The sequence below is a fragment of the Condylura cristata genome, unplaced genomic scaffold, assembly GCF_000260355.1.
Source record: "Condylura cristata isolate star-nosed mole 26May11 unplaced genomic scaffold, ConCri1.0 scaffold00023, whole genome shotgun sequence".
Classification (NCBI taxonomy): Eukaryota; Metazoa; Chordata; class Mammalia; order Eulipotyphla; family Talpidae; genus Condylura; species Condylura cristata.
This window is the reverse complement of record NW_004567124.1, coordinates 24,890,830-24,912,970: the sequence shown is the minus strand read 5'-3', so window position 1 is coordinate 24,912,970 and position 22,141 is coordinate 24,890,830. Positions and strand designations below refer to the sequence as shown.

General features: G+C 39.1%; 2 protein-coding genes across 8 annotated transcripts in view; both read right to left on the bottom strand.

Annotated features, from left to right (window-relative positions):
• The window catches only part of VPS39 (vacuolar protein sorting 39 homolog (S. cerevisiae)), a 36,315-nt gene extending 16,986 nt beyond the window's left edge, over window positions 1-19,329 (bottom strand). For 2 of the 4 annotated variants that reach the window (XM_012728594.1, XM_012728596.1), the window contains exons 1-10: window positions 19,107-19,329; window positions 13,341-13,406; window positions 9,354-9,386; window positions 8,785-8,849; window positions 8,436-8,478; window positions 7,047-7,141; window positions 6,021-6,119; window positions 5,503-5,595; window positions 3,423-3,606; window positions 21-141 (exon numbers count right to left, since the gene is read on the bottom strand). In XM_012728594.1, the coding sequence (XP_012584048.1) occupies window positions 21-141; window positions 3,423-3,606; window positions 5,503-5,595; window positions 6,021-6,119; window positions 7,047-7,141; window positions 8,436-8,478; window positions 8,785-8,849; window positions 9,354-9,386; window positions 13,341-13,406; window positions 19,107-19,179 (872 nt within the window). In that variant the 5' untranslated portion in view covers window positions 19,180-19,329. The remainder of the gene's footprint in view (window positions 1-20; window positions 142-3,422; window positions 3,607-5,502; window positions 5,596-6,020; window positions 6,120-7,046; window positions 7,142-8,435; window positions 8,479-8,784; window positions 8,850-9,353; window positions 9,387-13,340; window positions 13,407-19,106) is intronic. The other 2 variants (XM_012728595.1, XM_004687882.2) reach the window with 1 other exon arrangement.
• A 1,588-nt stretch (window positions 19,330-20,917) lies between these two features.
• TMEM87A (transmembrane protein 87A) overlaps window positions 20,918-22,141 on the bottom strand; it is a 39,495-nt gene continuing 38,271 nt past the window's right edge. For 3 of the 4 annotated variants that reach the window (XM_012728598.1, XM_012728597.1, XM_004687881.2), the window contains exon 20: window positions 20,918-22,133. In XM_012728598.1, coding sequence (XP_012584052.1) covers window positions 22,092-22,133 — 42 coding nt within the window. In that variant the 3' untranslated portion in view covers window positions 20,918-22,091. The remainder of the gene's footprint in view (window positions 22,134-22,141) is intronic. The other variant, XM_004687880.2, reaches the window with a different exon arrangement.

Below are 22,141 nucleotides of genomic sequence, written 5' to 3'. Positions count from 1 at the left end.
AGCTAGAGTAGACTCCTCACCCTCCTGAGGTAATAAAGCGGGGCCTTTGCAATTCAATGCTCTGGACCAGAAGCCTTGGTTCAAATGTTCGGATCTCCACGTAGCGAGGCAACACTGCAATGATGTAAGGAGGCTGATGCTCTGTACGAGAGAGAACATTTTGAGTTACAGTACCAGTCCATGGCTTTGTGCTTATAGGCTTATTTAGTCACCCATTTCTAAGCTACATTTTAATGAATCTCACAAAACTCCACTAGTCAAATACTAAGCCAAGATGCTACAATGTGGTTGTTATAAAAAGAAAAAAGTTTGTTTGCCTAAGTAACACTTAAGGAACGCTCTTACACAAAAAGGAGGCACCCAGCTTTGCCAAGTCACCTCGTCCCTCTCCTTCTGTGTTCCCCTAAGAATGAGGTAAAAGCTTCACCTGTTCCTTTGTCTTTAGTCACAATGATAGGCCTGCCAAAGCCAACTACAGCTGCCCATACCAATACATCATTCTTCTAGAAACAGCAAGAAGGTGACTTCTTTGTTCCCTAAAATTATGCCAAAGAAAGAGTTCTACATTTCTCAAGCAGAACAATGTTGTTTCTGCTTGAGATTTTCACAGAGAAAAGATGCAAAGCTCCACCTGCTATTTAATGGTTCAGAGGAGGCAGCCAGAGGACATTCTCAGGATAGTCATTTCCTATTTGACACTTGCTGTGAATCTTAACACTGATTTCCTATGTTAACAATCACATAAAAAAAAAAAAAACTTTCATTCAACTATCCATAACTCCAGATTTACCCTGCTGAGAAAGAACCTGCGTAAATTCCTTAGTTCAATCCCCTTTGTTCAACTTTTTTAACTCTGCCTCTTGAAAATAACATTTACCATATCCACTTCTGTCCTCTTTGAAAGGCATGTGACAGCCCAAAGGACAGAATGCCGGTAGAGCAGAATAATCTCACAAAAGTACTGAAAAAGTTGACAAAACCATAAAATTCTTACAAATAAAGTCTTATTTGAGAGGTAGTATAGGAAAGGATATTTAATGTAACTGAAGAGAATTAGCAAATATGGCACAAAACTCTGGGCCCGCCCTAGTGGCATAATGGGCTAGAGAGCACAGCACTACAGAGCTGTCTGACCAGAAGACTGAAAGCAGGATCTTGAAGTGATATTAGGACACCTATGTTCACGGTGGTATAATAAGAGCCAAGAGGTAGAGTTCACCAGAATGTCCATCAACAGGAGATGGATAAAGGATATGTTATACACGTCCAATGGAGTGTTACTCAGTATTAACAGCAGTAAATGCTATCAAATACTACAACCTGGATGACGTGTAAGGACATATATGCTAAGTCAAAGAGACAAATCACAGAAAGACAAATATTATGAGTTCACTTATGTGTGATATCTCAAGTAGTCAAATACATAGAAACAGAAATTAGAATGGTGGTTAACAAAAGATGGGGAGGAAGGAGAATGGGGAACTACTGTTTGGTTAATATGCAGAGTTTCAGCCCTGCAGGATGAGAGTTCTGAATATCTGTTGTGAAGCAATAGAAACACAATAACTTTGAACTATACATTTAATTTAGTAAAAAGTGACCCATTAGATGGCATGATTATCATATAGAAATTTAATCTCAAAGACATATTCATAAACAGTATTCATAATCATAGTCTTACTGTGGCTAATTTGCTGTGATTTAATTTCCCAATTATCTATTTCTGATAAAAACGTTTCCAATTTATATTCACAATCTATACAATAACTAAATAGTATGATATAATTTCAAAGCCAGAAGGGAACTCAGAAATAAGGAAACCAAGACTGAAGTGGTATTTGCACTGAAGTGAATGTTACTGCTGTTATTATATTGATCTATTTCACCCTACCAAAATATGAATTTAAACAAGCATGTTGCTTCTGCTTTTTGGATTTTTTTCCTTTTATGCCAGCACATTTTAAAATAAGTACAATTTTCCCTAGCATTAAGTTGTATAAAAACATGTAAAATGTCTCCCTTCTTTTAAAATCTGGCCTAGTTAATGGGGCCTCCCTTATGGTGCAGAGGTTAAGTTTCAGCCCCATCAAGCTATCAGCAGCCACAGAGGCAAGAGTTCAATCCAGCAGCTGACTCACATGTTGCAGCAGACCTCTCCTGTCTCGCCTGCTGCTCCCCTCAGCAGTGTGCCTGTTCTGCTCCCCACTGTCTCTGCTGAATCTTCTCACTCCCTGCACCTATGGCCTATATCCTAGTTCTTGTATGGATAAATAAATCTTAAAAAAAAAAATTAATAAAAATAAAATCTGGCCTACTTTCACATAGTCTTATTTAATAAAAATTGCAATCTACAGTAGAAACCCTTTAGATTGTCATAACAATGGTCAGTACTCCCGCCTCTCTAGCCACAGTGACAGTCTGGATCTCTTTATGTCTCTAAAACTTGGCAGAGAGGCTTGTTGCCACTGATGGAGATTCATCTATTTAGCAAGAATTTACTGAGACGCTCTGAATTTTCGGGCACTGCTCCAAGCAGATCAAGACATGAGCTCCTATAAGAGCAGAACCACACAACCACTACACACAACCACTGCAGCTTGTGGGGACAGTGGGCACCGTGACAGAGAAGCCCAAGAGGGAAGCGCCACAGGGGAAGCGACTGACTGCCTGTGGGTGAGAGCAGACTACTTAGAGGAAGTGTGTCTGAAAAGGGCTGGTCACATGAGTTAGCACAGGAGCTGTCGGGCAGAGAAGAAAAAGGCACAGATGACGGTGCAGTGTATAAGGAAATGGTCAAAATGACTGGAATCTGGGGAAGCAGTAAAGGTAAGAACAGAACAAAGTAAAGGATGTTTAAAACGCACACCTTTCTGAGGAGGACAGCATTCTTCCTGTCAGATAGTGATTCTCCTATTCTACCTAGGAAGACTGTCCTCATCCCCCATCTGGAAGCCTGAAGGCAGGTATAGGAACAGAAATGCCCAATGTGTAGGGCAGACTCATAGCTAAAAGCAGACTGCAGCGCTAACCTACAATAGCAGCAGTGAGAAACCACCACATCAGAAGCCCTTCAATACTGATTTACAAGATCACATGATTAAAAAATTCCACTAATTTGAAGATATGGTTTATTTGCAGAGGACTCAATAAAACTATGAAAGGTTAAACAGAGAATAGCTAGAAGTTAAAATAACAATCACTCTTAACATGTAAAATTCACTTATTATTCCACTTCTAGGGCAAGACCCAGCTTCCTTATAAGACCAGAATAGCCTATTTTTAATGACCCTAGAAAAGAAGGGGAAAAGAGACCAAATGACACTGTAAACCACAGTCTGTTAAGCTGGGGGTGGGGTTCCATTCTGCCATATGACACACAGCCCCCACCCCCAGTGGCAAGCAGCAGGCACAGTTGTTCTCACCCATAGCCACGGGTATGTCTGTCCAGTTCAGGGCGCATTTCTGTGTGCAGATTCCTTCCTCATTGAGCACCACAGTGAGATCGTCCTGACCCACTGCCACTTTTCCATCTGCTAGAGGTGCAACTAAGGGTTCCAGCTGTTTTCCTGTTGGAAAGAGCTCTTTGATGGACCCCTTTCCATCCACCTACAGGAAGATACAAAGTGAGTCACCAAGCAATTCTCCAGCCAAAGCATGGACTCAGCCTGGAAAAGCCAGATAAAACCCAAACCTTCAGAATGCAATCATGTTCTTTTTATGGTCTAAGGAAGTATTATGGAGTTTGTTATGACAAATCTCAATGTAAAAGCCATTCCCACTTTCTCTTTCACAGAGACAAGCACCTGGCAACAATGAAGTCAAGTGCCAGTCAGGATGCAGAAAAATAAGAACTCAAACTCACTGCTGATGAGAATGCAAACTGTTACAGTCATTTTGGGTGTTGGCTTCTTACAAAGTCAAGTCAAACTTACCAATGACCCAGCAGTTCCATTTCTGGACATTTGCCCAAGAAATGAAAATTTGTGTTTACACAAAAAAACTGTCTGCAAATATTTGTAGCAGTTTTGTTAATAATGGCTAAAAATTAGAAACAAGTTTGTCCTTCCACTGATGAATGGATAAATGATAGCTCATCTATACTGTGGAACACTACTCAGCCATAAAGAATATAGTGACATATACAACACAGATGGATATCAAGTGGATTATGTGAAGTGAAAGCAGGTAGACTCGATAGGTTCCTTACTGTATGATTCCACCTATAAGTCATTCTATAAAAGCAAAACTATAAGAGATGAAGAACAGATCAGTGGTTACTAGAAGATAGGATATAGGAAGAGGGGCTAACTTCAAAGGGACAGGATGAGGGAATTTTCTAGAGTGATGAAATTGTTTTGAGTCATGACAGTGGGAATGTATAGCTACACAACTCTAGGTATCTGCCAAAACTCAGAACTGTATGTCAAAAGGAATGAATTTTATTTAAACTTTTTAAATTTAATAAATTTTGAAAAGACTGGTCCTACAGCAAGCGTTCCAACCCTTAAAGGGCTGGTTGGGGGATGGTGGCAGCCCAGATTGCCAGAGGAGTGAGAGCTATCCACCTCATGGCCCACCCCTTCTCCCAGCCCCTGCCCTCGAGCACCCACATGCCATTCTGTGGGGCGCACAGCAGTGATTCCTCAAGGAGATTGCAGCCCTGATGCTGATAAAATTTGGAGATGCCAATAATATAAAAAAGGAATATGTTAACTAGTAAACACTTAAAGGCAAACAGAGTAAGGGGTAGAGAAGGAGGAAGGCAGAAGGACACTTCCAGATTGCTAAGTCTGGATAATGACAGGGACACGGAGCTAAGAAAGGTAGATTAACCTATGATGTAAATGGTCCACCAGCCTTTTTTACATTATTGGAGGGAAAAAACAATTGTGGATAATCACTGCTCAGGTTAGGAGAAAAAGTAGGTTACAATACATGCATGACATGACATTTATATAAATAGGGTGGAAGGACAGATACCAAATGGTTAATGGTAATTATTTCTGAGTGGGGAGATGATTTTCCTGCTTTCTATAATAAATAGTTGTGACTAGAGATTTTTAAAAAAGTGAAAATCATTTTTTAAATAAATATACTAAAAGGTGGGGGAGTGCAGGAAACTCAATCTTCAAATACTTAAAATAACACAAAAATTAGTTTCTAATTCCTGAACACTGAATGAAACCTCAAGATAGCATTTCACAACAACGCTATGCCTTTGGACAATACTATTATGTCCCAGTAATTAGGAACAGGGTAATTCATTACATTGAGAACTGAAAGTTGACTCTGCCTGGTTTCAGTCATGCAGACATCTTATTTGTAGAAAATGCAGGGAGCATGAAAAATAACCCCACAAAGACAAACCTTATACCAAAAGCTCTACCTATGTAAGGTAGTCTTCTGACCTGTATTTCAGAGCACAGACTTATCTCCCTCAGGTAACCTCATAACCTTCTTCCCCAAGGCAAATGATGACATTTGCAAAATAACAAATTTTACCCTTATTAGGTAGTAGTCTCTCTTGAAACCAACACAGATAGAATTTCCACACCATGCCATAGACTTGGGCACATCTGGTACACTAAAGTCCCCCTGAAGGAAAAAATAAGAGTTCAATTGGAAAGGTGTTGTAAGAAAAAAACTTGCCTGTTACTCCACTTCCACTCTGGAAAATCACTGTCACCCTTGTCTGAATAGAATCCTACTAGCGCAAAGCCAAGAAATCACCCTTAATAAAAATAAAATTCACCCATGAATTGGACAGGTGTATTTGGAAAGGTGAAAATTTACTTTGAAGTAAACCAATCCATACAGATGTTTAACTGTATTGTCCCTGCGACCCAGGAGACTTTGACAAGAGGGCATGATTAAGCTCTCATGTACTCAGAGCAGAGCATTCACGGGGGAAGAACTCCAAGACCGGGAGCCTGACCCTCACTAGAAATCTTTTGAGTTGTGGGCCAAGTTCTATAGCAGCTCCCACCCAACCTACAGATCAGGTAGCAGTGAAATTTTACCTGCAATTCATGAAATTCTCTGTCTTTCCAGAAATAGAGTTGTAGCTTCTTTTTCACAGCCACACACATTTGCAACACCTCCTCACCAGTCTCTGTATGCTGAGAAGAGACACCCAGAGCAAGTAAGGATGCACATATAATGACCCCATAACTGGACAACTAGAGGTTTTCTACTTGAAATAGCTACTGATCTGAAAATCCCCTATGAAACAAAGACACACTGCCTGGCAAGTTGAAAGAAAGATGCCATCCTCTTAGATGTTCTAAGAAATAAAAAAAAGAGGAATACTTTCTCCCAGTCAAAGGTACTGGCAAATCTCGTGGACATTCATAATGCAGACAGGAAACTCTCAAGACAGGCCTTGACCCACAGAACCACTTCCTCCTTTTTTTTTCTTAAATACTGTTCACATATGATAGTCAGCAGATGCTGAAACAGGGAGGAGCATATGTTTGGAACAGCAGGCCCACTCTCAACCCTCAAACAAGTGGTGGAAAAGAAAATGTCTAAGCACACAACAATGCAGTGTCAAAGCAGACCAGCAAAACTAAAAACTAGTAGTCAAAGTTGAGTACAGGGGTGAGGCCAATTTTGAAGGCTGTAAGGCTAATGAATTGATACACACTGTCTTTCCTGAATAAAAAATCCAAAAGACAAATACCACATGATATGTTTAAAACAACAGTCAATTCAGTGTAGTATACGTATGGTCATGATATTGTCTTGTTTTTCTACTGATGGGGTGTCCAGGACAAGTGTTTTTATCCTTGGTTAGCTCCTGCTATACAGATGCCTAGTATATGAATTAACATACATACACACACACAGGGAATGCAAATATTTCAACTTTAAACCACACAGCCAGGGGATATTTTTCTAATCCAACCAAAATTAAGTATTGTTTTTGGAGTCTCTGTTGGGTTTGGATATATATGGTACTCATCTGATCCACTGGTAGATACTATATACTAAAGGACCACATTTACTAAAATACAAAGTCAAATTTTCATCTTGCCTCCACTTACCTGGAGGTCACATGTGAAGAGTGATGCTCCTTTTGCCTTTGAAACTGTAGTGATTTGTTGAAATGTCAATAGATCATGGACATAAATGTTATTTTCTGTTGGGAAGGAGGTAAAACATCACTTAAATTATTACAATTCTTTAGTATAGAAAATCAAGACCAAAAAAAAAAAAACCTGCAAAACTGTAACCACCAAAAAACGAAATGGCACATAATGGTTGGAGATGTACCTTCAGTCTCACTAATGATGATTTATTGTGGTCCATTACCAGAATTACATTATAAAACTTTTAAGAAATCACCCACAGCCAATTGGTCTTCTGACCCTGGATGTATTGTTCCTCTAAATTTGAGTTGGCTTCAGTAAAAATGTTCCTTTTCCAAGTCATATTTATCTGCCCTCAAATCTGGAAATTTGTGATATATCTGCATAAGAAATAGTTTCACTGTTCTTTTTGTTAGCAGGTTCCAAAACAGAGAGGAAACCCCCTGTGGATTCTGTATAAACCCATAGCAAGTGTTTCTTTCTAGCAAAGCATACAAAATACTTCAATTGTACCTCCTCCTATCCAGTTTAATCAGGAAAATTGCTACTTTAAATGTTCCTTTCTCAATCTAGTCACTAAGTTTAAGATGAGTCTACTATCTGGCTTCTGTCCAGAATTGGCTTCTGTCCAGAACAGCACAAAGCATGAGACAACTTTTTAGTCCCCTGCTTGTCAAGAAAAGGCCTCAATGGCTGCCTTCCATGAACAAATGGGTTTCCAAACAAGGAGGCTGAGGAGGCTGAATCTGATCTGTCTCTCATCTGATACCTTCTACTCTCTGCCACATACTGTAAGTGGTCAGATTTCAGGGTTTCTGTTGTTTTCTTTGCCTGCAATGCTTTGCCTGCATCTATCAAAATTCTAATTGTCTGCTAGACAATAATGTACCTTCTATTATATATGATCTACTGGTAGGAATTATGTAGGAAGGACTATACTTAAAATATAAGATCTTAAAGTATAAGATCCCGTAATACCTTATAAATTTCTACTGTATCATTACTTTTTATCATTTTCAGTTTTCATATCGCAATATAGGTTTCATAGAAACCATATCTTACTCAACTTGGTATCCACAATACTAATCCAGGCTTTGCACAGAGTAGGACTCAATATCCTATTCGCTCAATTGTTGAATGAATGAATGAGGTAACACTCCTTGTTCATTCACAAAGTTCAAGTATATGGCAGATACTGGTGCTTTTACTACTTTTATCCTACTGTATCTTATTTGGAATGTCAGTTTCATTGTTAAGTACTACAAAGTTAACCATGAAAGAGCTGATTAGGTAACAACTTTTGTTTTCTGACACATAAAATACAAATACAACTCCTTTTCTTACCTAACAAGCTGACCAGAATTTTAAACTGGGAAACCACATGGATCTGGAAAATAGCAAATCACCAAATTCAATTCAACATTTCTGACATCAGCAAATGTTCATGTAACTATGGTACTAAAAATTCAGGGGCTGAAAAGCCCCAGAGACAAGGATGTCACTTATATTTATGTATAATCACAGATTCTACTTGTGACATGACAAATCCCTAGAGAAATGGGAGGACAGATGTCAGAGGATTCAGAGAGTTTATTGACTTCTTAATAAACTCTAATAATGTTACTAAAGTTCCAGCTCTGACAGGGTCTTATACAAACCAAATATTAGTGTAGCAACCACCAGCACTGCCTACCTGTTGAATCTTTTTGGAGAAGTTCTTATTGGATTTCTCTAGTGTTACTTCAAACCTGTTGCAACCTACAGAAAAGAGAGAGAGATTCACAGTTCCAAACACAGGAACACATTAAAATAGCCATACCAACAAACCGCTGTTCCACGATGTTCTCCTAGAGGACTCTTCGGAAATTCCTCAAAGACTGGAAGTTGGAGATCTAAAACAGTGTTGGCTTTATGCTGAGTCATGGTTTCAGTTGTTTTCAACTCCAATTTTAGTAAAGGGTTTCATGCATCTTCACTTGGCATTAGCAGAAAGGACCACACCACAAAAGTTTGTTGAAGCTACAAGGTACTTGTAAAGATATTAACCCTATATAAATGGTACCTTGGCAAAGTGTTTCACCAAAAAAAAAAAAGAGAGAGAATAAAAAGTAACAGTCAACTAGAAGAGCGCAAGCAATAAAACCCAGTCCATAGCATCCTTAGATCTAGATCAACTAAGTCCCAGCAGCTACCCTACATCCTGCATCGTAGGACAGAGCAATCATCCCCAGAGCTAAAGCAATTTAATGCATCTACACTTACTGCCACTTTCAGGTGATGCTACATCTGCTGGCACTGTTGCAAAAAAAGGGGAAGACAGTTACATACCATAAATATGCAAAGCCAGACTTGCAGGAATGACAAAAATAATTAGTCTCAAAACTCAGAGGCAAAATGCAAGCAATTGTGATAATAAGAGCAGTTATCACTAAGCAGTTATTAGGTACCAAGTTCTAGGTTTAAAAGTTTACATATATTTTCTGGAACCACACAACTCCCCAGAAATGTAGGCATTATTATTCCAATTTCATATTTAACAGACCTAATGGGCCCACCAGTTAGGTGACAGCCGCTGAGCTTGCCCAGAAGCAAACTGGGCAGACTGTAAGGCCGATGTACTGAGCCCAGAACCTATCACGTACTGAGCCCAGAACCTATCACGTGGGTAGCAGTGGCCTGTTGCCAGCATCCACAAGCACCTGTGCCACCAGTGCTGGTCTTACTTCCTTCATATGACATTCAGGAGAGGAGGGGAAGAAGTGACCCTAGAGTTGCAGGAGATTCAGAAGCTGTGTTCTATCATTTTATTTCATAAGAGAAAAAAAAAATTCAGTGTTTCCTGATCAACAGAGTCCTGTATTTGAAAAGGGTTTTATTACTTGCAATAATTCTCATCACAGTACAACAATTAGGGCAGAGATCCTCAAACTTCAGGTCTCAGGATCTCCTCCTCGTCTGAGAAATTACTGAGAACTCCAAAATTTTTACGAAAGCTATCATCATATAGTTCATCATATCAGAAATTAAAACTAAGAAATTTTGAAAATGTATTGAGACAATTTAAAAATGTATTCATTTGTTTAAAAACAACAGTAAGTCCATTATATGCTAACATAAATAACAAATTTTAATAAAAGTATTTCTCCAAATTAAAAAAAAATGCATTGTCTAACACTTTTGTAAATCTCTTTAATGTCTGGTTTAGTAGAAGACAGCTGGACTCACACCTGTCCTTGCATTTAATCTGCTTTGATGTATTGTTCTGGTTAAAATATATGTCTAAAAATACCTTTTCTCACAGACAGACATATAGGTAGAGAAGGGAGTATTTTAATAGTATTTTCAGACAAGTATGGATCACTTTGAATATCATATCAAAACTTGATAACTGGAACTTCTTATAATAAGAAACCTATTGATGAACTTTACTGTTAGTAAAGTTTGTTCACTTTAAATGGATCTTTCACTCATGCATGATTCAGAAACTTCAGGAACTGGAAAAAATTAGTTCACTGAGTTATGCAGATTTTACAAATGCTGACATACTTTCTTATAGGATATATATTAAAAAAACTCATTTACTCCTAATCTCAACAAAAAAAAATCATTATGTATGGACAAGCTGAGTTCATGGGGGGTAGATACAAGTAGTCCATAATTCTGATTTTCTCTCAGAAACTTTGTTATTAATAAAAAATTATTTTCTTTGATGTGACAGATTCCCTTTGTTCATTTTTCAGAAATCTACCAAATAACCAGATGGTATGAAAAACCATTGTCTGTCAGTCATTTTTATCAAGCAGAAAGGATAATGCATGAATAAGTGGCCAGTTCAGCTTGTAACCTAAACAACCACAAAGTGCTTTTCCCCAGGACAGCCCAGGTATCCGTGCCTTGGCACCCAGCAGAAGTGGTTTACATACACTTCCCACAACAGCACATATTAAACAGACATGTTCTCAAAGGTCACGATACAATAGAATTAATAATTTTTACTGCCTCACAAAGATCAGTCTTAATGTGAAACTGACTTTAAAAAACAAAGGAACCACTGTGCGGATACGCTGGAGAACGCCAGCAAGTTTGTTGACTACTATCTTAAACGTGTGCTAACAGGTCAGCAGTTAATTATTTTTGTATCATTAGTGCAAATGTCAAAAAATATCAGTGAAAAAACCCCCCAAACAAATTATGCTTATGTTTTAGTGTTACTGTGAAATTAGTTTTGACCTTGTAGATGCTCTCAAAGATCCTGAGGACCCCTGGGATGTACAGATCACACTTTGAGAAGCACTGCTCTAGAGTGGAGGCACCACTGCAATAATAACAACAAAAATTATTCTCTTTGATGTGATAGGTTCCCTTTGTTCATTCTGAGAAATCTACCAAATAACCAGATGGTGAGAAAAACCATAGTCTTATCAGTCATTTTTATCAAGCAGAAATGATAGTGCATGAAAAAGTGCATTTAATATCAAGTTTTGGTACGACATTAAAAAAAACCTGAGTTTTCTTGTTACTTTCACCATGGAACCTGACCAGTTACTTTCTTTTTTCCCTACTACACCAGTAAAGGGTAGCAGAATATGCTACCCTCAAATACACTATTTTGATGTAAAGATTATTTTGAGCTGAAGGTAACTGAGAAGATACCCAAAAAGCTCTCTGCGCTTCCCCTATTTGCCTAAATGCATAAATTTATAAAGGAATCCCCCTTCCCTCCTGACCAGAAAGAGCAGAATTTAATCTCTGGGGACAACCCTAGTCCTTGACCAGCCAAAAGATAGCATCAGTTGGGGAGTGGGGGTCAGTATAATAAACTTATCTCCAATAAGTTCCCTAATATAGTCACCTTTCTATAGTTTATCACTTTAGAACCTGAAAATCCTTTTCCTTCATCTTGTGACTTCTCTAAAACTTTATTCTTCACTTGATGCTTTAGAAGACCAAATTCTTAGCTTCCTTATCACTGAATACTCCCATGTGTGAGACACATGTCACTAAAAATCTGTTTAGTTTTCTCTTGTTAAGCTGTCTTTTTACCAGTCCTTTTACAGGACTTCATTCACAGAACCCAAGGTAGATAGAAGGGGGAAAAGAATTTGTTTCCTTCCCTATACCTGAAGTTGCTCTTTCTTCCAAAATTATCCTTGTTCCAGAATCAAAGAGAAGATTCTTCCCTACCCTTACCTTAAACTATTTACTAAGGAAAGTTATATGTTAGGCTATAAGTTATAAAATCTTGTGTTTTCCAAAGACTTTCCATAACTTACAGAACATACGATCCAAACACATCAATTTTCCATTAAGAAAGCACAGTAATAAATTTAGGGAAAGGCAGTGAGGTACTTCTTTCCCCAATAGAGACTACTCTAGTGGAATAAATTTCAAATAGTTTTAGTTATTCTACATTTTTACTGAGAAAGTTATTTTGGATTAGAGCTTTAGTTTTAAAGCTCTAGTTTTCAAGCTTATTACTGACTCTGACCCTAATAACTTTATAAAACACAGTTTATAGAAGAGGAAAATGACAATGGGAAGTACTCATTGCCACGTGACCAAGGAGAAGTAAGCTAATCTAACTCAGTTCCTCTGCGTCCTGTCTCCTAAATTAACATGATCTTTTATATCAAGAATGTCTAGTTTTTTTCCCCTACTACCATATCTTTTATACAGAATCTTCTCCCATCAGTATTCTTACTTCTGGCAGTGAGTCTCCAAGAAGTGAGGCAAGAAATAATATCCACTTTACTTACTGGATGGAAGTAGGGGGATAATCTAAAAAAATAATCTAAAGTGGGGCCCTCCCACTGCACTGGTGGCACCGGAGGTTAAAGCACAGCACTAAGAAGCTAAAGCCACTTCAGCATGAGTTTGATCCCTGCCCTGGAGGTGACCCACATGGCACAGCAGACCTCTCCTGACCCGCCTGCTGCTCCCCTCAGCAGTGTACTTTGTCGATCTGCCTGTTCTGCTCCCCACTCTGTCTCTGGTGAATCCTCTCACCACCCCTGCACCTCGACCTGTACCCCAGTTCTGTATGCATGAATAAACAGATCTTTTAAAAAAAACAAAAACCTAAATATTCTCATGTTTCTCCCTGCTTTCTTTGTGCAAACTCCTCCCCCAATCACTATGATAATGGTCTAGAAATCACTAATTTCCCAGTTTTTAACTAGGCAGCCATCACAATTCTTTTTACATGCTCAATAAACCACCTCTTTCTCAGTTCTGGAAAGCTCTACTTACCAATATCCTTCCGAATCCTATACAGAAGAAGATGTCCTTGTTTGGTTCCAACAAGAAGCCATTCCTCTGAAAAATAAAAGATCTGTAAGATTTATAAGAAAGGCCAATCAATGTTAGTAAGACCCTATTTCTTAGCTAGTGTTTGTAATCAAAAATCAAATGGTCCAGAAAATAAGCTGTGTTTGACAGCTGATGTTTTGGGCTGCTCAGCAATATTTAGTCAAGAAATGTCTGAGAATCAATCAATCAAAAAATATTTAGGGCCCTCCTTGGTGGTTCAACGGGTAAGGACGCAGCACTGCAAGCTAGCCCGCAGCAGCTTCAGCATGAGCTCAATCCTGGTCCCCGAGGTGACCCACATGGCGCAGCAGACCTCTCCCTTGACCAGCCCGCTGCTCCCCTCAGCAGTGTACTTCATCAATCAGCCTGTTCTGTTCCCCACTCTGTTTCTGGTGATTTCTCTCACCTCTGGCCTGTACCCCAGTTCTGTATGTATAAATAAAAAAATCTTTTAAAAAGTATTTATTGAACAATGACAAATCTAGACACATTAGAAATTAAAAGAATCCTTGTCTTGTTTCAAAGTGAAACTAACCCAAAATATGATGGAAGTTTATAAAATCATAAAATGGAGGAAACTAGGTATCTAATATCAGAAATAACATCTAAAAGGCATCCTTTAAAGTTTTAATGATCCCAGTTTAAGGAAAACAGAGGTGCCATAATATATTACAGTTACAGGATTCATTAATTCAAAAGCTAAGGACAAGAGACTTCAGGGCTTTGTAGATATGTTCTGCTTTACTCCCCAGCACAAGCCCTTTCCTGCAACCATGCTTCACCAGCTCCAGAAATAGCCTAGCTTGATCTCCTTATTTAATGGAGTGGGAGGTACTGGAGCAGTGCTGTATGTCATACGGTCTGGCATTGTTCAATTCAGGTATCAGCTGGGTTCAGGTACACAGAACCCTGTAACAAACTGGGTCCCAATGATCAATACAAATCCTACTCAGTGCATGTAAATGACAGTAAACTAAAGGAAGGAGGTCCAGACTTCTAAATGAAAATTTTCATTATAAAGTTGCTTAAACATGATGGTCTTCCAGAAGTTATACACTCAATTTTCCACCCAGGAAAAAGTTACCTCTAAATGAATAAAATCATGTTAGTGTATTGTGTTGATTGTGTTCACACTGATTAATAAACATTTGAAACTTGGGGGTGATGGTGGTAGTGGAAGCTAAGGACAATAAAAAATGTTGACAAAGATGTGAAGAAATTGGAATCCTCACAGATTATTAGCGGGAATGTACAATGACACTGTCACTTTGGAAAACAGTCTGGTAGTTCTCAAAAGATTAGTTACCATACATCTCAATAATTCTATTCTTAGGAATATACATAAAGACAAAAACCCACCACAGAAAAACTTGCACAAATATTTGACAGAATTACCTGTAATAGTCAAACTATTACAAAGATGGAAATAACCAAATTTCCATCAACTGATGAATGCATAGACAGAATATGACATATCAGCGCAATGGCTATTTGCCAGCCAGAAAGTGGTATGAGGTACTGGTATAAGCTACAACAGGAATGGCCTGAAGACAGCTGCTAAATGAAAAGGGCCAGACAGAAAAGGCCACACATTGCATGACTCCCTTTATATGAGATATCCAGAACAGACAAATCTAAAAAAGGCAGAAAGAACAATGGGTGCCTAGGGCTGATAGGTCTGGGGTGAAATAGATAGTTATATTAACAGATACAGTTTCTTTTGGAAGTGGTTAACTGTGATATTCTCACACAGCTCTGTGAATATACTAAAAATCACTGAATTCTCCAATTTAAAAGGATGAATTACATGACATGTGAATTGAACCTCAATAAAGTACTTATAAAAATGATCTCAGTTGGGTCCTCCCTGGTGGCGCAGGGGGTTAAAGCACTGCACTAAGAAGCTGAAACCAATTCCACATGAGTTCGATTCCTGCCTGCCCCGGAGGTGACCACATGGCGTGACAGACCTCTCCTGACCTGCCCGCTGCTCCCCTCAGCAGTGTACTTCCTCGATCTGCTTGTTCTGCTCCCCACTCTGTCTCTGGTGAAGTCTTTCGCCACCCCTGAGTTTCTGGCCTGTACCCCAGTTCTGTATGCACAAATAAATAAATAAAAAAAAAAAAAAAAGTCTCAGTCAGTGCCTTACATTTTATGGTATGTATCAGGGTGTGCCCAAAAAGATTTCTGGGTCGTCTGGAAAGGAGCCAAGGAACCTGCATTTATAACAGCTTTCCAGGTAATAATGAGGCTGTGGTTCAGGAATTACAATTTTGGAGACATTGGACTAGGCTAAAAATAAAGAAATTACAAAAGTTTAAATAATTATCCTCACGTTTATATTAAATCAATCACTAAGAGAAGTTAAATGTATGTAATTTCTCTGCTTTTTAATGTTGGAACATAATGGTCACTCATTCCTTTTTAATACTCTGTTGACCCTTTATTAAACAAAATATTGGCTAGTGGTAAACCACGTTTACTGTGCATGCATTGTGGTCCAGGAAATGCCAAGCACATACCATGTTATTTCAGTAATCTTGCAACTATTCCTTTACTTGGGATAGGAATACAACTGGAAATGGAAGTCTAGAGGATAAGTTAATTTGTCCAGTTAGACATGTAGTAAATTGGCAGATCAGGATTCTAACTCCTACCAATCTGTCTAACCCCTACGTACTGTGATGCACTTACTAAGGCATCCCATGTCAAAGGAACAGTTGTTGGTCAGAGCTTATCTGGTAGTGGTTATGTTTATAAGACTAGTTCAGCAGCCACATCAGGAACATTTCTCCAGGTTGATGTCCTTGGTCTTCCAAAAATTATAATTCTGTTGTTTAACATTTTTCTGCTCGAAAGTGAAGGCAGGACACAGAAGGTAATACACCATGTGCTCTTAATGACATAAGTGGAAATCAGAAATAACACTAACTCTAAAGGAATGCTGCAGATTTATGTTGGAGCAGAATGTGGTGAAAAGTTCAGATCACAATGCTCAGTTTGTGCAGGTATGTTTAGAACTCTACTTAGGGCTGTCACTATATCAAGCAATTGGCAACATTATAGTTGATCTTTAAGATACCCTCTGATAGCTCAGATTTTAGTAAAATGAAGTAGAATTTTTTTTTAATTCACTGATAACAAAAAGCTAAAACCAAAAGGCCAATATCATGGTTCATTATCTTTGCCATCCTTCCCTCTCCACTCTACCCCATACCTGTACTAGCTCGTGACTTTATTTCCTTTAACAATTTCAGCTTCTATCCAGATCTACATGACCTCCTGATTTTGCCTCAACAGAAAAAGCCAACATCTGCAGAGTCTCTCCAGGTACCCCCATGACAACCTCAGCTGGTCACATTCTACATGTCCTTCCATTTTTGCTCTCTCATGCTATCACACTGGGGTTTAACAATAACAAAACCTCCATGAAACTGCACTATACACATATAGAGTCAAACACATGTAATATTTGAGAATCTATTCATTTTTATTGAAATGCTTGTTTTCCAACAAAACTTTGTCAAATGTCTATTCTATTTGAGCTTTTCTCAAAGCATAATAGAACCACTAAATTCACTGCATTTTTTTTAAATGTTCAGTTGAATTTTTATTGATGAGCCTTCTCAAACTTTCATTTGGAGGTGCTGAGGAAAAACGCACTTATTACTATACAAAGTGTTCTAAGCAACTAGCAAATAGTACAGATATCACTTATATACTCATTCTTAATCCTCACACTCATAGGAAAAAACAGTGCATCACTCAGATGTGATGATGACACCGAACCTTGAAGAGGCTTGATATGGTTACAGAAAGCAGTACATGTTCAAGTGCCCCGAGGAACTGATCTACATCAGGCCTCCACATTCTGACATATCATCCCTTAACACAGTTATGCCTTCCATTCAACATGAGATACCTTCTGAGTAGGTACTGCATGGGGAAGGCAATCCCTCTGAGACCCAGCACTGCATTTCAGAAAGTGGTGTACACCATGCAAATGGGTAGCACACATAAACAAACAAGAGTCAGGCCTATGAAATTCCTCATCGCCTAGTCCTGAGCCACAAGGTTGGACCTGATCCTACCTGGGAAGTGAGTAACGCTGGGTTCTCTTGTTCACAATTACCCTAATGAGCAGTACCACAGAGTCCAAGCTCATGTAATGAATAATTTGTGCTGGCAACTTCAGATAAGTCAGAGATGAGTAAGGGAGCCACAGGGCAAACAACTGAGTTTCTCAAAGTATAAGACCCAAATTGGCTGCACCAGAATCACCTGGCTTTAGGAAAAGTGCACATTCCTGAAACCTGCAACCTGCTCCTAGAAATTGTCAATCAATCACTGGTGGTGTACTCAAATCTGCATTTTTATAAACTGTTTTGATTTTTAAAATTTATTTATTTTATGCATACAGAACTGGGGTACAGGCCAGAGGTGCAGATCAACGAAGTACACTGCTGAGGGGAGCAGCAAGCAAGACAAGAGAGGTCTACTGCACCATGTGGGTCACTTCCGGGCCCGGGATCAAACTCAACTGAAGTAGCTGCGTCTAGCTTGCAGCGTTGTGTCCTAACTCATTGCACCACGAGGGAGGGTCCTGTTTTGATTTTTAAATCTTATCTGCAAGACTTTCTTGAGCAGAAATGAGTGGAAATCTAGTAGAACCCACTTCATAATGGTCACACCTGGTCATTAAATGGTGTATAACTCACTGCTGCAGATGTCATAGTCTGATTCAGAACCCTGGAGATCTACGTGGTATACACTGTGATTTCACGTTGGCAGCCTGCTAGTATCTTCCCATCTCCAATACCTTTAATATTTTTAATACTGTATGCTATGCCAAATCATATTAATTTGTTTTAATTGTGATATTCACATAATGTCAAAGAACTATGAGAAGTCTGGCTTCCATTCTTGTTTACTCTATAGTGAAAGCACCCTACTGAAGAGGCAGTATAGAACTCTGCAGGGCTGACCAGGTGATGCTGTCCATAGAGGAATCATAAGATCCCAGCCACCACCAAAATTCATGAGGCCCATCATGGGCATCTAAGGAAGTATGAGATCTGGTTAAAAGTTCTATGCCACTTTTTAATGTCTACTTTTTATGGGGTAGTATTGTTCTACCTACAGAATTAGTTAATGGAGCGAGCACTTTGGATACAAGGCAATCAACCACTTGGAAAGATTAAGAGTTTGGGGTAACAAACTGAGTTACCCACAATAATGAAGTAAACGATGAGTGTTGACAGGGGAGTAAGACAGACGGTATTAACTCGTTCAATACCCAAAAAGCCAAAACCAAACCAAACAGTGCTGTCTTTCACTGAGAAAACAACACAATCATCTGAACAAGTTCAATTCCCTGCAAGCTGAGAACTTCCTACTGCTTTGTTGTTCCAAACTAAGTCTTCTTGATGCTAAATGAGTCAAAGTTGGGGGGAACAATAAAAACAACAACAACAACAACTCAATCTCCAACTCTGCACGAAAGCAAAGGTAGGTAGGTGGAACGTTTTTAAAATGCCTGGGCCCCTGGGGCTCGCCTAAGGCAGCTGTCCACTACCTACTCCACTAAGAGCCCGGCAGGCGCACACACAGCCAGAGGCCACGCAACCCCCTAGCCCTGTGAAAAGTCCAGGCCGCTCACGCTCGCTGACCCAGCCTCGGTTTCCTGGCCCCTCGGCCTCAGCTCACCCCAAGCAGCCAGACAGTCGATCTGCAGAGGCAGCTTTTCTAGGATCGGCACGGACTCGAAAGCGTCGTGCATGGCGGCGGCGACTCTCTGCTCGCCGCCGTCTTCTCACCCGGAGCGTGACGGGCCAGGTATGCGGCCAGAACCAGGCCAGGGGAAGGCGAACCCGGACGCGGGAAAAGACCCCCGACTACAGGCCCTACGACTACAGAGCCATCACCGGACTTCCTGCAGGCTGAGCCCACCCCTTCCGCAGCCTAAGCCCCGCCCCTTCCGCCCAGGCCCCCAGATAGCCCTGGAACACACAGCCCCACAGCCTCATCCAGGCCTGGGTTATCTACCTAGCCCTGTCCGGGTAGTCAAAAATTTAACAAGGTGAATTACAGATGCTAATCTTAGAACTGTTACAGGCAATGGAGCGTGGTGGTGAAATTAGCACTTTGCGTCAATCGGACCTCGGATGGAAACTTGCCATTTAGGAAGCGAGCAATTCTGTCCAGAGTCAGTTTCCATATCCACCAAGTGTCATACACCTACCTAGCATTGTAGCGCTCAGCAATGTCAGGCACACTGCAAACACGCAGTAAATGGTAGTTATTCTATTCCCAACTAGTTCAGGTACCTCACCCAACGTTTTAAATGTTGTAGGTCAAAGTGTGGGCCCTAGACCAGCAGCAGCAGCACTATCCTGGGAACCTGTTACAAAAGAAAAGTCCCAGGCCCCATTCCAGCCCTAATGAATCAAACTGCAGGGGCCGTGGGCGGAGGTAGTATGTGTAAGGCATCTGTGACTTAATAACTCCAGGATAAGTCCATGCACTTTAAAGTCTTGAGAATTATTACAAGAATGGTCTGAATCTGGAAATTACCCCTCAAGAAAATAGCAGATGTGACACAAAATTATAAATACAAGTTTAAAGCAAAAATGTCAAAGAAAAAAATGTGACCATATGAAAAAAATAAACTGATCCTGGTCACTTTATTTTTACACTATCTCTGGATCTTCATCTGTAAGTCAAGAGTAGTTTCTTCTTTACTAAATGTTGTTTCTGATGATCAAACAATATTTTCAAGTAGAAAGAAAATAAAAATTGATAAACAAATCTTATGTTATGGCTGATTTTCACACAGAAGCTGAACACCTTGAAATTATAGAATTATCTTAACTGCTGTGCTGGAAAAAGGCCTAATATCTTCTAGTTGAAAGCTGAGAAGAAAATAAAAATAAACAATGTAAAATACTAAGATTAACAGGCAAAGTGCCACTATAAATTCTTTCTCAACCTGTTCTAAGAAATGATACCTTATGTCCAGTCACAGTAACATAAGCTATAACATAAAGCAAAAGGGATTATGATATCCCAGGCTAAAGAATTTATGCCACACTTTTCCTTAATACAATAGCTTTACCCCCCTAGTCTCAAGTAAACCCCTAACTTGGTCTCAAAATATATTTGACCAATATCCTGCCGCATTGAAATTCTTAACTCACTTGGTAAATTTTAACAAGAACAGAGGAGAGCAGAACAGTAACACTAGTCTTTTGCTGACTAAACCTTCATCTTTACCCTCTGAGATACAACTTCAATGATTTTTTTAATTACCTCAACAAATAGTTAAAAAGAAACATTACATAAGTGTTTACACATTCACTACAGTATGAGTGAAATAAGAGTGTGATCTTTGATTCAACCAGAAATGATACAGAATAAAAATCATGGAAGGATTCCCACAAGAGAGTTTGGAAAGAAAAAGGGATCTTTAGAAAGACTCTGGAAGAAAAAAAAAAACGACGAGAGAAATAAATTAATTTTGTTAAAATTTTTTTATATTAAAAAGTGGCATGAACTTTCTATGTAGAACAAAAATCTTGGGAAGGCAAAACCATTAAAACAAATATAGTGCTTCAAATGAATCCCATCACCTTGTAAACAGTCTTATAAACAGTCCCTAAGACCAACACCAGTTACAAGAATAGTCAATCCTAAACAATGAGCAGCAAGTCCAGGGCCTCAATACTACTAAATGGAGTAAAAATTGGTTTAAATTAAGCCAAAAAATGACCTGTCTCCTTTGAATTAGCTCCTGCTTCTGAAGCATCACAGTACCTATAGCAAGTAGCTTACTCATAAGCACTCAGATGAATAGCCTCTGCACCTAGTGCAACACCCAGAGAATGGAGTGAAGGCAAACAAAGCAATGTTGCCCTGGAAACTTACAAAACAGTAGTTAAAAGTTCTGGAGTTTGCACCACATTGCCAGCAATGGGATGTGTCACAATAACAGATGTCAAAAGAGTTAAACTAATATTTCTCTCTAAAGTACATCTGAAATAGAAAAATCTTTAATATACACCCATTTGTAAACAAAATTGCACTTGATTTTGCTTTTTTAAATGATCTGAATCACACGATAACCGTTTCTTCCTTCTTTTTTCTTTGAATCATTGCTAGGCCATGGCTCTCCTTAACTCAGACGGATTTTTTCAAAACTATCTCTGCAAGATGTAACCTTGGCTAGCCAGGAAATGGAAAGGTAATTAACAATTTCCCCCATCACCTATGTAACGCCCTAAATAAATAAAAATTACAGGCAGTTGCTCCTGGAGATTACGTATTACTGCATTGACATCATAGTTCTTTAGAAGATGTTAACTTTTTTAGTTTGACAGATTAAACAATTTAAACAGTATAGGAGATTCAGGAACAACACACATAAATTGCATAAACATCCATGTCAGGTTATGGGAGGGAAAAGGACATCAAGTTGTAAATAAGAAAGGTAGATTTTTCTCATCCTATGAACTTGTTTTCAATAAGATGTTCTCCTTGTTCTGACACTTCTTGCCAGCTCTAATGCACAAAGACCAAGGAACAGATCAGGATGTCACTGCTTCCTTTAATCCCATGGAGACGTGTAGAAGACTGACACAGAGCTTAATCTCTTCCCAGACATAAGCCATCTTCAACTGAAAATCATTCCATTATTTACTCCATTTTGGATCTTTCAAAGTGTGTGATCATTCGTTCCTAGGGAA